Here is a 15,176-nt window from a genome sequence, read left to right as displayed (position 1 = left end):
TTTGTTTGAAAGAGCGATGTGTTGTGGGAGGAGGGATAGAATAGGGACTGGGTCCTTTCTTTGGTTGGGTTGTTTTATTTGTTTTACTGTTGTGTTACAAAAAAGTTTTAACAATAAAAAATATTTGATTTAAAAAAAACAACAACAATATTTATCCAGGGCAACCACTGATACTTGTGAAGTCTGGCCTGTGTCTCTGATTATCTCCAAGACACATACCGTCTGCTCTGCTTTCCAGCAGTCTTACTAAGGTGAATGCCTAGCCTGCTCTGGTGCTTAGCTCTCCAGGTGCCCTAATCAAGACCTGTAAAGCTATTATTTAACCCAGGCCTACCTGGGTTTGCTACAACCTGAATGGGCTGTACAGATTCCTGAGAGTTAGATAATTGGAAATGGACTCTATAAGACCTGCTAGTAAATCTGCAGTTCCTAATTGCTATATAGTAGTATAGGCATTTAAGGAGGTATACAATCAGGTTTCAATTCACATGAAACATCAAATTTCCTGAGAATACTTCTTGGCATAAAATGAGGATTTAGGCTTTCAGTTTGTGACCTTCCATTCAGATGTTAATGAGCCTTAAGGCTTTATGGAGAATTATAGTAGTTAGGACAACTCTCATATTGAAGGAAGAGGCATTGACAATAGTTTACCTCAAGTATTTCGGGATTATGGGCAGATCCGTCGAGCGCTACAGAACTCACTGGGCAGTGAGTAAGAGTTGTGGTCTCCCAAGGTAGAATAAGGAGTCCTGTTATATGTCAAAATTAATAAGCAGTCTGGCCGCAACTCTGAACAAGGCAATATTGCTGTTAATAACTTTAATCTCCTACATTCCTGTAGTAGCATGGTTACAGGTATATACCCATGTGTTGCCTCTAAAGACCCGGTTCCTCTAACCTAAAGAAGCTTTAGACAGTATATAAGAAAGCTCCATTCATCTATACATGGTCACCATGTAAAGGTCTTCTCATACAGCAGAGTAGCTTTAGCTTACGTAAACTATTATGGAGGAACTCTGCCAAGATCCCTAATGACACTTATGTCTAATCAGTTCAGATGGCGAAGTCTCACCTTTTATCTTTAACAGCACCTCATATAAAGAGGAAGAGAATTACCAGTGGACCTTTTTAGCCATAGACTACTGGAACAGTGTTCAACCTGCATTGAATAAGCAAGGAATGTGAAAGTGAGTTTTGGATCTAGGCCCTTTTTCAGTCCAAAGATGGCACCCTGGGATCTGAATCCAAGCCTTCGCTTGAACCCATGGATTCAGCGTCTTCACATTAAAGACTATTATCCCGGTGGCCCTGAGCACCTCAGCATGGTAAGTTAATGACATTCAAGCTTTGTCGGTTAATCCTTTGTTTATACAGATCCTAAAAGATGGGCCAGTTCCGGAGCTACCCAACTTTCGAAGATGGCTTCCAATTTCCATAGAAGTCAGGAAATTGTGCACCCTACTTTCTGTGCTAATCCGGGGAATCCATGGCAGATCAATAAGAAAGCGGATGTCCCCATAAAGCATTTTGTAAGGTTGCGATTCAGTCTTCACCTTGCACCTTCTATAGACACTATAGACTTGATCGGGGATCTTCTGCTGTCCTTTCCTTTAGGAAAACTGTTCTACAGGCTGTGGTCCCACCCTAACTTTAAAGTTTTTTCTCTGTAAATCTCTCGTTGTGGTGCTGTCATGGGTGATAGGAAAACACTAAATTACTTATGGTAATGTGATTTTCCTGAGCCCATGACAGCACCCTTATATTCCCTCCCATCACTGGTAGAAGTTGATCACTTCATTCTCTTCGTGATGTTTGATTCACGCGGCGTGTAGAAGCAAAAATCATGGGATATATAACTATTAAGTAGTGTCCTCTCATGCTCTGTAAACAACTGAGGTGGTGGAGAGGCGCCACCATTTTATTCTGTAGGTTTCCTGTCCTGGTAGGGTGGATCGCCTCTCTCGTTGTGGTGCTGTCATGGGCTCAGGAAAATCACATTACCGGTAAGTAATTTAGTGCTTTTTATATAACTTGCCATTTTTACAGACGGTTTAAGTAGAAATATTACACAATATAAAATTCAAGGATATTTTATTCAAAAATAATAATTGTTTTTTTCTTGGCAGATGACTGTACCAGGAGATCAGAGGGACAGCCGTCATCTTCAGTTTTTCAATCAGATGAGCTTGAGATCCCACAACATACAATTGAACTGAATGCCATTACTGCAGATATACCATCATCCCTTCACAGCAAAGATCTGTCATCTGATCCTATGAAACAGGTCCAGTCTTCTGATTCATTACCGACTACTAAGGAAAATCAAACTCACAAAATAATCATTAAAAAACGAACTGCTCCTAAAGCAAATAAGCCATTTTCACGTTCAGAATATGGAAACAGTTTTCCCCTTGAAATATCTTTTCTTAAACATCAAAAAATTCATACAGTGGAGAATAGATTTTCGTGTTCTAAGTGTGGGAAATTTTTTAACCAGAAATCAAATCTTGTTAGACACCAGAGAATTCACACAGGGGAGAAGCCATTTTCCTGTTCAGAATGTGGCAAATGTTTTAACCAGAAATCAGATCTTGTTAGTCATCAGAGAACTCACACAGGGGAGAAGCCATTTTCCTGTTCAGAATGTGGCAAATGTTTTAACTTGAATTCAAATTTTGTTAAACACCAGAGAATTCACACGGGGGAGAAGCCGTTTTCATGTTCAGAATGCGGGAAATGTTTTAACTTTAATTCAAATTTTGTTAAGCATCAGAGAATTCACACGGGGGAGAAGCCTTTTTCATGTTCAGAATGCGAGAAATGTTTTACAGATAAATCAAATCTTATCACACATCAGAGAACTCACACTGGGGAGAAGCTTTTTTCATGTTCTGAATGTGGGAAATGTTTTACTGATAAATCTAATCTTATCGCACATCAGAGAACTCACACTAGGGGGAAACTTTTTTCATGTTCAGAATGTGGGAAATGTTTTACTGATCAATCTAATCTTATCGCACATCAGAGAACTCACACTGGGGAGAAGCCTTTTTCATGTTCAGAATGTGGGAAATGTTTTAACAAGAAAGGGCATCTTGATAGCCACCAGAGAATTCACACAGGGGAAAAGCCTTTTTCCTGTTCAGAATGTGGGAAATATTTTACAAAAAAATGTAATTTTGTTAGGCATCAGAGAACCCACACAGGGGAGAAGCCATTTTACTGTTCAAAATGTGGGAAATGTTTTAGCCTTAAATCAACTTTGGTTAAGCACCAGAGAATACACAGAGGGTAGAAGCCTTTTTGATGTTCTTAATGTGGGAAATCTTTTACACGGAAATCAACTTTAAATACACATTATAGAAGTCACACACGGGACAAGCATTTTTTCATTTTCAGAATGTTGGACATCTTTTTAACCAAAAATTGTATCTTCTTAAATTGGTTGTACAATACTAGGACAAACCCTTGTTATGAAGACCCGGCATCTTCCCTGGGCTTAGTACTACTCAGACAACACAGGGTGAGGGTAAAACAGTGTAGCAATATTTTATTGAACCACCAAACAGACAATAAATACATAGAACAGTCCCAGCAAATACCCAAGATGGTGCAACATTACACAGTCTCACCCTTCCGCTGGCCCGCCAAGAATAGAAAAGCTGCGACTTTGGAACTTCCAGAGCCAACGACCTCAAACAGTTCCCCCCACCCCTCCTTTTTGCGGGCCCCCACAGAGAGAATGTAGCGGCAAGCTTAGGAAGCTGACAGTCCATCGAGGAAAAAGGCCAAGAGCCCCTAGGGTGGCACACTGACCTCTCCGAGAGTATCCATGGGGCCAGATGACCGGCTGGTCCCAATCTGGTTTCTTCGAATGTCTCAATGGGTTCCAGGAGACCGGAGGGTCCCACCTGCAACCCCAAACAACATATCCATAGGGCCAGGTGACTTCATTGTCCCAACCTAGTCTCCCCAACTGTATCCATGAGCTCTCTGATGGTCAATGGAGCAGATCCGTATCCTTCCAGTCAGGGCCATGTACCCTTAGGCCGGAATCATGTAGAATCGAAATCTGTGTCTTTCTGGATGAAGCCATGCTACCAAACTGATGTTCTGAAGAGTCTGACTGATCTTTGATTCTTTCAATTCTGACTGCTACAGAGGCATATGTCTCTTAAATAGTTACAATCGTCCTTTCAAGTACACATCCACAGGTCAAGGATTAGGGAGGGTATTATTCCACAGGGCTCAGGTCTCATTGTTTGAGCATTTAATCAATTTACATAGTTGGTATAGCAGGGAGCTCTTGCAAATCAACATCTAGCTGGCTTTAGCATAATATATAATTAGCATATTAACAAACATTATTGTTTCAAAACCAAGAGAAGTCAACATTCAGGTTTATACACATAATAGTATGTCCTCCTTGACCAGCCACAGAAATACACATACATTCACAAGTCAACACAAACCCAATGGTGTATTTCTCTTGGCTTAACAAATCTAAACATCTGTCTGATTAAGGTAACAACCTGTTTCGTCACACTTCTCATTCCTCATACTTAGCCTTGTTAAAATATAAACACTCACCTCCCATGGTAGGGCCGTTCCAGCGGCATTGGCACTCACGTTCCCAAGACTGATGTAAGGTTGTTACATCATATGAGCCCTGCACCCAATTAGTGCCAGTTTTACTGTCCCCGCCTTCGGACGTGTTGAACATTAACAGGAAGCCAGGGCTGTGGTTGCTCTTTGACCTTCTCTTAATGTTGGATTTGTCAGAAGGTGGAGACAGTGACGTCAGCACTGAGCGCAGGGCTCACATGACGTAACAACCTCACATGAGCCCCGAAACACAAATGCTGACTCTGCTGGAATGGCCCTGGCACGGGAGGTGAGCATAACTGTTTTTATTATAACAGGATCAAACATCAGTGATGAGAAGGGGTTGTCCAAGTAGTGGACAACCCTTTTAAACATCAAACATCCCACACAGAGAGAAGTAATTATGATACCTAGAGTGTGAAAAATTAATTACTGGAAAATCGAATTTTGTTGACCATCAAAAATAACTATATAAGTTATTGACAAATTGTACAAAAACATATAACACAGTCGTATAATTAAATGAGAAAGGGATATTACTTCAGAACTTACCATATTTTTTGGAGTATAAGGCACAAATTTAGCAAGAAAAAAATCTTTCTAATAAGTGAGTGCATCTTATAGCCTGGAGGCAACTTCCTGTGACAGGAGAACTCTGAGACAGTGTCCTTCCTGATTACTGAGAGAACTGTTCTCTCTCCTCCAGCCCCACATGTATCTAACTGATTGGTCAAAATCAGGGTCCTTTGGATGTTTTTTTTGGTTGTCATTAAGATTTAAAAAGAGAAAACACAGTAGTTTGACAGTAGATGGCTTCCCCCAACCAATTATCCTTGAGTGGAGAAAAAGTTTTTTGTTATCATTCATATTCTCTGAAACAAGGCCAAGAAAATTCTGCCGGGGTATGTAAACTTTTGAGCACAACTGTATACAGTACAGACCAAAAGTTTGGACATACCTTCTAATTTAAAGATTTTTCTGTATTTTCATGAGTATGAAAATTGTACATTCGCACTGAAGGCATCAAAACTATGAATTAACACATGTGGAATTATTTACTCAACAAAAAAGTGTGAAACAACTGAAAATATGTCTTATATTCTAGGTTCTTCAAAGTAGCCACCTTTTGCTTTGATGACTGCTTTGCACACTCTTGGCATTCTCTTGATGAGCTTCAAGAGGTAGTCACCGGAAATGGTTTTCACTTCACAGGTGTGCCCTATCAGGTTTAATAAGTGGGATTTCTTGCCTTATAAATGGGGTTGGGACCATCAGTCTTGTGCAGAAGTCTGGTGGACACACAGCTGATAGTCCTACTGAATAGACTGTTAGAATTTGTATTATGGCAAGAAAAAAGCAGCTAGGGAAAGAAAAACGAGTGGCCATCATTACTTTAAGAAATGAAGGTCAGTCAGTCCGAAAAATTGGGAAAGCTTTGAAAGTGTCCCCAAGTGCAGTTGCAAAAACCATCAAGCGCTACAAAGAAACTGGCTCACATGAGGACCGCCCCAGGAAAGGAAGACCAAGAGTCACCTCTGCTTCTGAGGATAAGTTTATCCGAGTCACCAGCCTCAGAAATTGCAGGTTAACAGCAGCTCAGATTAGAGACCAGGTCAATGCCACACAGAGTTCTAGCAGCAGACACATCTCTTCAACAACTGTTAAGAGGAGACTTTGTGCAGCAGGCCTTCATGGTAAAATAGCTGCCAGAAAACCACTGCTAAGGACAGGCAACAAGCAGAAGAGACTTGTTTGGGCTAAAGAACACAAGGAATGGACATTAGACCAGTGAAAATCTGTGCTTTGGTCTGATAAGTCCAAATTTGAGATCTTTGGTTCCAACCACCGTGTCTTTGTGCGACGCAGAAAAGGAGAATGGATGGACTCTACATGCCTGGTTCCCACCGTGAAGCATGGAGGAGGAGGTGTGATAGTGTGGGGTGCTTTGCTGGTGACACTGTTGGGGATTTATTCAAAATTGAAGGCATACTGAACCAGCATGGCTACCACAGCATCTTGCAGCGGCATGCTATTCCATCCGGTTTGCGTTTAGTTGGACCATCATTTATTTTTCAACAGGACAATGACCCCAAACACACCTCCAGGCTGTGTAAGGGCTATTTGACCAAGCAGGAGAGTGATGGGGTGCTACGCCAGATGACCTGGCCTCCACAGTCACCAGACCTGAACCCAATCGAGATGGTTTGGGGTGAGCTGGACCGCAGAGTGAAGGTAAAAGGGCCAACAAATGCTAAGCATCTCTGGGAACTCCTTCAAGATTGTTGGAAGACCATTTCCGGTGACTACCTCTTGAAGCTCCTCAAGAGAATGCCAAGAGTGTGTAAAGCAGTCATCAAAGCAAAAGGTGGCTACTTTGAAGAACCTAGAATATAAGACATATTTTCAGTTGTTTCACACTTTTTTGTTAAGTATATAATTCCACATGTGTTAATTCCTAGTTTTGATGCCTTCAGTGTGAATGTACAATTTTCATAGTCATGAAAATACAGAAAAATCTTTAAATGAAAAGTTGTGTCCAAACTTTTGGTCTGTACTGTATATGTGCGCTGTAGAGTGTTCATTAAAGTTTATGTTATGAAGCCATATGTGAATAAAACACATGGTGCAGAGAAACACTATCAATAGATTTATTACTTTTTCAAGGCACTAGGGTAAAATATGGAATATTCATCCCTCCACTTTACACGATCAGGGATGATTTAATTAGTAGAAAAAATGTTTTGTTTTTTTCTGCTGCATAAACCTTGGATATTGTTAGGTGTGTTTTATAGTCAGAAAAATACAATGTATTAGAATTAAAAAATATATGCAATACCTTTATCCAAACAACAATAAAAAGCAATATTCAATGTGCAATCAATATTTCACATTGTTATACAGCAGGGGAAATAAGTATTGAACACCTCACTAATTTTCTAAGTAAGTATATTTTTAAAGGTGCTTTTGACATGAAATTTTCACCAGAATGTCACACAAGAAACATCTCATGATGGGTAAAGCCAGTGAACTGTCTCAAAACCTTTACAAACTTATTGTTGCAAAACATCCTGATGGCATCTTTTACAAAAGAATTTCTAAACTACTGTAGGTCCCAGTGAGTATTGTTGTGGCAACAATCCGGTAGCTAAAAGAAAATCAATTCACCATAAACCGGCCACAACCAGGTTTCGGACAATTTCAATTTTCTTTGGATCTTGCTCTGACTGCAGCCGTAAGGTAAACTGTAGAGATTATATAAAGGGCACGCCAACCGTAGCACAAGCATTAAGCTGCGAAGGATTTTTACAGCATGGATTCTGATTGACTGCCTTTATTCCCTGCACTCTGTTACTTTAATATTGCAAAGGATTTCTACAGCATGGACTCCATGTCATTTACGACCTCTATTCCCAGTACTCTGTGTCACTATATGGTTGTCGTTGTTATCAATGGTATTATTGTCATCACTCAGTACTTAAACTACTAAAAACAACTTTTTTTTTATGCCTCACCTAGTAGGATATTTTTAAAAAACAATATCTAGTATAGTTCTCCAGTACTATACATTGTATTTATTTATTTTTATTCACCATATTTAGTTAACCAGATTTTTTTTTTTTTTTCTCTACAATCGCTGCCAGGGCTGTGGAGTCGGAGTCCATTTTGGTGGAGTCGGAGTCAGTATAAAATGGACTGACTCAGACTACTAAAATATATAATAAACTAGATGGTGGCCCGATTCTAATGCATCAGGTATTCTGGAATAGGTATGCGGCCAACCGGGAGCAATCAGCAGAGCTGTGTTTAAATTTGGCGCCTATATCGCAGATTGGTCACGCCCGGCGGTCGAGACTAATCAGCAGAGCGGGGTTTAAATTTGGCGCCAATAATGCTGATTGGTCGCGGCCAGCGAACGTGACCAATCAGCAGAGCGGTATTTAAATTTGGCGCCAATAATGGTGATTGGTCACGGCCGCGACCAATCAGCAGAGCGGTGTTTAAATTTGGCACTAATAATGCTGATTATTCGTGACCGGTAACCACGACCAATCAGCAGAGCGGTGTTTAAATTTGGCACCTATATCGCAGATTGGTCACGCCCGGCGGTCGAGACTAATCAGCAGAGCGGGGTTTAAATTTGGCGCCAATAATGCTGATTGGTCGTGGCCAGCGAACGTGACCAATCAGCAGAGCGGTATTTAAATTTGGCGCCAGTAATGGTGATTGGTCACGGCCGCGACCAATCAGCAGAGCGGTGTTTAAATTTGGCACTAATAATGCTGATTATTCGTGACCGGTAACCATGACCAATCAGCGGAGCGTTGTTTAAATTTGGCACCAAAATCGCTGATTGGTAGCGGCCGGCCACTGCGACCAATCAGCAGAGCGGGGTTTAAATTTTGCGCCAATACTGCTGATTGGTCGCGGCCGGCGACCGTGACCAATCAGCAGAGCGGGGTTTACATTTGGCGCCAAAATTGCTGATTGTTCGCACCCGGCGGACGCGCTAATCAGCAGAGCGGGGTTTAAATTTGGCGCCAATACTGCTGATTGGTCGCGGTTGTCGGCCGTGACCAATCAGCAGAGCGGTGTTTAAATTTTGCGCCAATACTGCTGATTGATCTCGGCCAGCGACCGCGATCAATCAGCAGAGCGGTGTTTAAATTTGGGGCCAAAATCGCTGATTGGTCGCGGCCGGCGGCCTCGACCAATCAGCAGAGCGGTATTTAACTTTAGCGCCAAGATCACTGATTGGTCGCGTGCGGAGAGCGCGACCAATCAGCGAATCATATTGGTGAGGTGCGGAGAGCGGAATCCTATTAGTGAGGACCGGGGAGCGCCGCTGCCTGTGCGGATACTTCCGCTGCGAGAAGTCGGGACATGAGCGACTGCTCGCAGCAGAAGTATCCCGACCCGCAGCGCCACTCCCCGGTCCTCCCTTGACACGCTAGCCGCTGATGTCCCCACAGTATCTGCATGGTGTTACAAAGGTCCGGACATTTGTGTTAAAAATCGCTAATTTGGGCGCCAAATTTAAATATCGGCCGCGACCAATCGCCGATTTTGGCGCCACATTTAAACACCACTGTGCTGATTGGTCGCCGACGCTGAGCGCGACCAATCACCGATTTTGGCGCACCATTTAAATAGCGTCCGCGACCAATCAGTACAGCGGTGTTTAAATGTGGAGCCAAGATCGGTGATTGGTCGAGGCCGATATTTAAATTTAGCGCCCAAATCAGTGATTGGTCGCGGGCAGCGCCCGCGACCAATCAGCGATTTTTAACACAAATGTCCGGACCTTTGTAACACCATGCGAATACTGTGGGGACATCAGCGGCTAGGGTGTCATGGGAGGACCGGGGAGCGGCGCTGTGGGTCGGGATACTTCTGCTGCGAGCGCCCGCTCATGTCCCGGGTTCTCGCTACGGAAGTATCCGCACAGGCAGCGGCGCTCCCCGGTCCTCACCAAGACAATTCGATGATTGGTCGCGGTCTTCGGACCCGACCAATCACTGATCTTGCCGCAAAAGTTAAACACTACTGTGCTGATTGGTCGCGGACGCCGCCTGCGACCAATCACCGATTTGGGCGCCAAATTTAAATATCGGCCGCGACCAATCACCGATCTTGGCTCCACATTTAAACACCGCGGTGCTGATTGGTCGCGGACGCTATTTAAATGTGGCGCCAAAATCGGTGATTGGTCGTGCCCAGCGTCGGCGACCAATCAGCACAGCGATGTTTAAATGTGGAGCCAAGACCGGTGATTGGTCGCGGCCGATATTTAAATTTGGCGCCCAAATCGGTGATTGGTCGCGGGCGGCATCCGCGACCAATCAGCACAGTAGTGTTTAACTTTTGCGGCAAGATCAGTGATTGGTCGGGTCCGAAGACCGCGACCAATCATCGAATCGTCTTGGTGAGGACCGGGGAGCGGTGCTGCCTGTGCGGGTACTTCCGCAGCGAGAGCCCGGGACATGAGCGGGCGCTCGCAACAGATGTATCCCGACCCGCAGCGCCGCTCCCCGGTCCTCCCTTCCGCATGGAAGTCAGCAACGCCGGCGGTCCTTCCGCTGCTACCGGCCGGGAGATGAGCGCCTCGCGCCGCTCATCTCCCGGCTGCATCTCCGTCCCGCAGATGGGTCCGGCGGTCGGGGTCCTTCTGCTGGTACCGGCCGGGAGATGAGCGCCTCGCGCCGGTCATCTCCCGGCTGCATCGCCGCTGACCTCCGTCCGCCAGATGAGCCGCTAACGGCCGCCATCTTTTTTCAGAAATCCCGCGGCGCTAATTGGCCGCTGCCGGACCAATGAGCGACGCGGGATTTCCTGGACAGACAGACAGACAGACAGATGGGATAAGACAATTATATAGTAGATTGGGTACAGTAGTTCAATGGAGTTTGTGGGGAATATTTTTTTCATAAGAATTTGGGAAAGTTATGAAATGTCCTATAAAGGTCTGTCCTATTTCTGATCTAAGGGTCCAGACTTTTAGCTGAGATGAATCTGTGCTACAGTAAATTTATTACTTAAACATGAGCCATGTATGAGGGAGTCAGAGTCATGGAAATTGAGGACTCGGAGGTTTGGTTTACCGACTCCGCAGCCCTGATTGCTGCATTTTCTATATGTGTTAGCCCAATACGGGCATTTCTAGGTTCCTAGCACAGTAGCTTTTATACAAGTAGAAATTGCTCTTTCACCACAATGTGCTTTCCAGGTCATCCACCCGGTTCCCTCACTTATGTTTCCTTCCTTCGGAGTCCACACCATTAGACTCTTTAAACCCTTCTCCCTCCCCTCCGGGTGGCGGTTGTGTATTGCCCTCCAGGCCCCTCCCATCGGTTTCTGGATCACTTTGCCACCTGGCTTCCACACTTCCTATCTTATGATATTCCCACTCTCATCATGGGGGATTTTAACATACCCATTGATAAGCTGCTTTCCCCATCTGCATCTCTTCTTCTTTCTCTAACAGCCTCATTCGGCCTCTCACAGCTTACTAACTCTCCTACGCATGAAGACGGGAATACTCTGGACCTGGTCTTCTCACGACTTTGCTCGCTGCATGACTTTAGTAACTCCACTCTACCACTCTCTGACCATAACCTTCTTTCCTTCTCTGTCAAGAACGGTCTTCTTACCCGGGACACCCCCACTTATCATACACACAAAAATCTACATGCCATTAATATCCAGCAGCTTATGAACAATCTACAGTCATCTTTAGCTCCCATCCTCTCCCTCTCCTGTCCAGACTCAGCATTGTCACGCTATACCCACACATTGCAGAGTGTCCTGGATGAAGCAGCACCTTCTACACGCAAAATGACCCAGCATAGACGACAGCCCTGGCACACGATACAAACACGTTTTTTCCAGCGATGCTCAAGGTGCACTGAGCATCTGTAGAGAAAATCACTTTTGGCAGAAGGCTTCATCCACTATAAGTTCATTCTCAAAACAGGTTCCTGCGATCAGACCCGCTAAAGTACTCAGCTAGTCTGAACGAAGACCTATAGATGTGAGGGAGGGATCCCTACAAGAACTAGGGACTGGGAGAAAGATGGACACCTCCTAGCAGAAACTGTAGCAGTAAAAAGACAAACAAGCAACATAGAACATAGAGGTCCAAAGACCTAGCTAAACTGACTGAGAAAAGTAACAAAGCACCTGGCTAGCTTAAGAGTAGAAATTACAATGAAGTCCAGCATGGCCAGAAGGGCGGAGCAGGATTAAATAGGCAAAAAAGGTCATGTGACCAGCAAAATAGAAAAAACCTAACAGGAGAGTTCTAACATAAACAAGTCTACTTTACCACTCTCATCACAACTCTAGCCAACATTCCTAAATGACTCTTTGAAACTTTCCACTCCCTCCTGAGCCCTAAAGTACAGACCCCCGTGACCAACCTATGTGCTGATAGTCTGGCTACTTATTTCCCTCAAAAAATCAATCATATCCATCAAGACATTTTTGCACAATCCCCTCAGAATCTGGATCCCCTTCCCTCCCGCACCTCAAGTTTACTTTCCATCTTCAAACCGGTCACAGAAGAAGTGACCAGACTCTTTGCTTCATCTCGCCCTACAACCTACAACAGTGACCCTATTCCCTCACATCTCCTTCAGTCCCTTTCCCCAGCTGTCACTACCTACCTAACTAAAATATTTAACCTCTCTCTTTCTTCGGGTATCTTTCCCACTTCATTTAAACATGCAATCATAACCCTTTTACTTAAAAAGCCATCCCTAGACCAGAACTGCACTGCTAACTACAGATCGGTCTCTAATCTTCACTTCATCTCTAAACTCCTGGAACGCTTGGTCCACTCCCGTCTAATCCGCTATATCTCAGGTAACTCTCTTCTTGACCCTTTACAATCCAGTTTCCGCTCCTCACACTGTACTGAAACTGCCCTCACTAAAGTCTCTGATTATGTACTAACAGCTAAATCTAATGGTCACTACTCCCTGCTGTTTCTCCTGGATCTCTCTTTTGACACTGTAGATCATCAGCTCCTCCTCACTATGCTCCGCTGTATAGGCCTCAAGGACACCGCTCCCTCCTGGTTCTTCTCCTACCTCTGACCGCTCCTTCACGGTATCTTTTGCCGGCTCTTCTTCCTCTAATCTTTCCCTCACTATCTGTGTTCCACAAGGATCAGTCCTAGGTCCCCTCCTCTTCTCTTTGTATACTGCCCCATTGGACAAACCATCAGCAGATTTGGTTTCCAGTACCATCTCAATGCTGATGACACCTAACTATACACTCCTTCACCTGACATCACCCCCACTCTAATACAAAATACCAGTGATTGTCTGTCTGCTGTCTCTAACATCATGTCTTCCCTCTATCTGAAAATGAATGTCTCCAAAACTGAACTCCTTATTTTTCCTCCCTCTACTAACCTACCTATACCTGACTTTTCAATTTCCTTGGCATAACTCCCAAGCAGCAAGCTCGCTGTCTGGGAGTCATATTTGACACACAACTTTCCTTTATTACCCATATACAATCAATCACTCGCTAATGTCACCTGCACCTTAAAAACATCTCCAGAATTCAACTTTTTCTCACCTTTGATACTGCAAAAACTTAGTCGCTTTTATTCACTCTCGTCTGGACTACTGCAACTCTCCTCTAATTGGTCTTCCTCTAAACAAACTCTCTTCTCTCCAATCCATTCTGAATACAGCAGCCAGGGTCGTATTTCTATCAGGCCGATTCACTGACGCCTCTACCCTGTGCCAGTCATTGCACTTGTTACCTATTCACCACAGAATACAATACAAACTCATCTCTTTCACCCACAAAGCTCTCCACATTTTTGCCCCACCCTATATCTCATCCCTTATTTCTGTCTATCACCCCTCCCATGCCCTCCGTTCTCCAACTGATCTAAAGGCCCCGTCACACTTAGCGACGCTGCAACGATCCCGACAACGATACGACCTGTCAGGGATCACAGCAGGGGCCTGATCGTTGCAAAGTGTCACACATAGCGACATCGCTGGTGAGGTCGCTGTTGCGTCACCAAAACCGTGACACAGCAGCGATCTCGCTAGTGATCTCGCTATGTGAGACGGGGGCTTTAGACTAACATTTTCCTTAATCCGAACCTCACACCTCTGTCTCCAAGACTTCTCTCGTGCCGCACCAGTTTTCTAGAATGCACTGCCCTATACGATCTGACTAATATCTAGCCCCCGTGTCTTCAAACGTGTTTTAAAAACACTTCTGTTTAGACAAGCCTATCACCTCAACTCACCAACCTAATCCTCCCCTGTTCCCTCCTAAATGTTAATCTTAATCTGCTCCTGCCTATTCATCTGTCTCCAAAGCCTCTATGCACCAAATGGCACACGGTAACTGCACTTAGACAGATACTGGCTGATGACCATGTTCTACCTATTGTGTCCCCCCATTTCCATATAGATTGTAAACTTGCCAGCAGGACCCTCACTCTTCCTGTAACTGTTGAAATGTGATACATTGTAGTTTTTATTGCCTGTACATGTCCCTACTTAATTGTAAAGTGCTGCGGAATATGTTGGTGCTATATAAATAAAAATTATTATTATTATTAAAGTGGTAGCGCTGGCGCTTAGTGTAAAAATTCGTTTTCGAAACGATCCCCTGCTGCTCATTGGTTTGGCAACCTCCACACTTTGCTAAAAAAGAGTAAATTCAATATAACCAATTAGCGCTGGAGGTAGAGGGCACATAAGGGTTACAGAAAGCAGATGTGCGGTATATTTCTGTACCACTTTTTATCTTAGCTATCAGCATTTTTTATTTAAATGAACCAGCAGATATCACAAAGTGCCTGCTGTATCTATACTCTACGGAAGCCAGAAAGAGGGGGAAGGAACTACAACTCCTCTTAGCGCATCTGACATGTACGTCTGATACCTAAACATTCAGATAGCTGATTGATGCAGACAAATATAAATGTGTATGGGAACACACTTTGTGATATCTGCTGGTTCATTTAAATAAAAAATGCTGATAGCTAAGATAAAAAGCGACACGGAAATCTACCGCACATCTGCTTTCTGTAA

The 15,176-nt window shown here is 43.9% G+C and overlaps 2 protein-coding genes across 2 annotated transcripts in view; both read left to right on the top strand.

Moving 5' to 3' along the window:
• LOC141207902 (uncharacterized) overlaps window positions 1-5,596 on the top strand; it is a 999,716-nt gene extending 994,120 nt beyond the window's left edge. The window contains exon 20 of the mRNA XM_073664463.1: window positions 2,130-5,596. Coding sequence (XP_073520564.1) covers window positions 2,130-3,298 — 1,169 coding nt within the window. The 3' untranslated portion in view covers window positions 3,299-5,596. The remainder of the gene's footprint in view (window positions 1-2,129) is intronic.
• LOC141207923 (oocyte zinc finger protein XlCOF7.1-like) overlaps window positions 1-15,176 on the top strand; it is a 456,010-nt gene that overhangs the window by 184,921 nt on the left and 255,913 nt on the right. The gene's annotated exons all lie outside the window — the stretch shown is intronic.

This window comes from Phyllobates terribilis, unplaced genomic scaffold (assembly GCF_046119375.1).
Source record: "Phyllobates terribilis strain yellow unplaced genomic scaffold, ASM4611937v1 Scaffold_167__1_contigs__length_4167997, whole genome shotgun sequence".
NCBI lineage: Eukaryota > Metazoa > Chordata > Amphibia > Anura > Dendrobatidae > Phyllobates > Phyllobates terribilis.
Note: the sequence above shows the minus strand (reverse complement) of the source record. Positions and strands in the feature narration are given on the sequence as shown.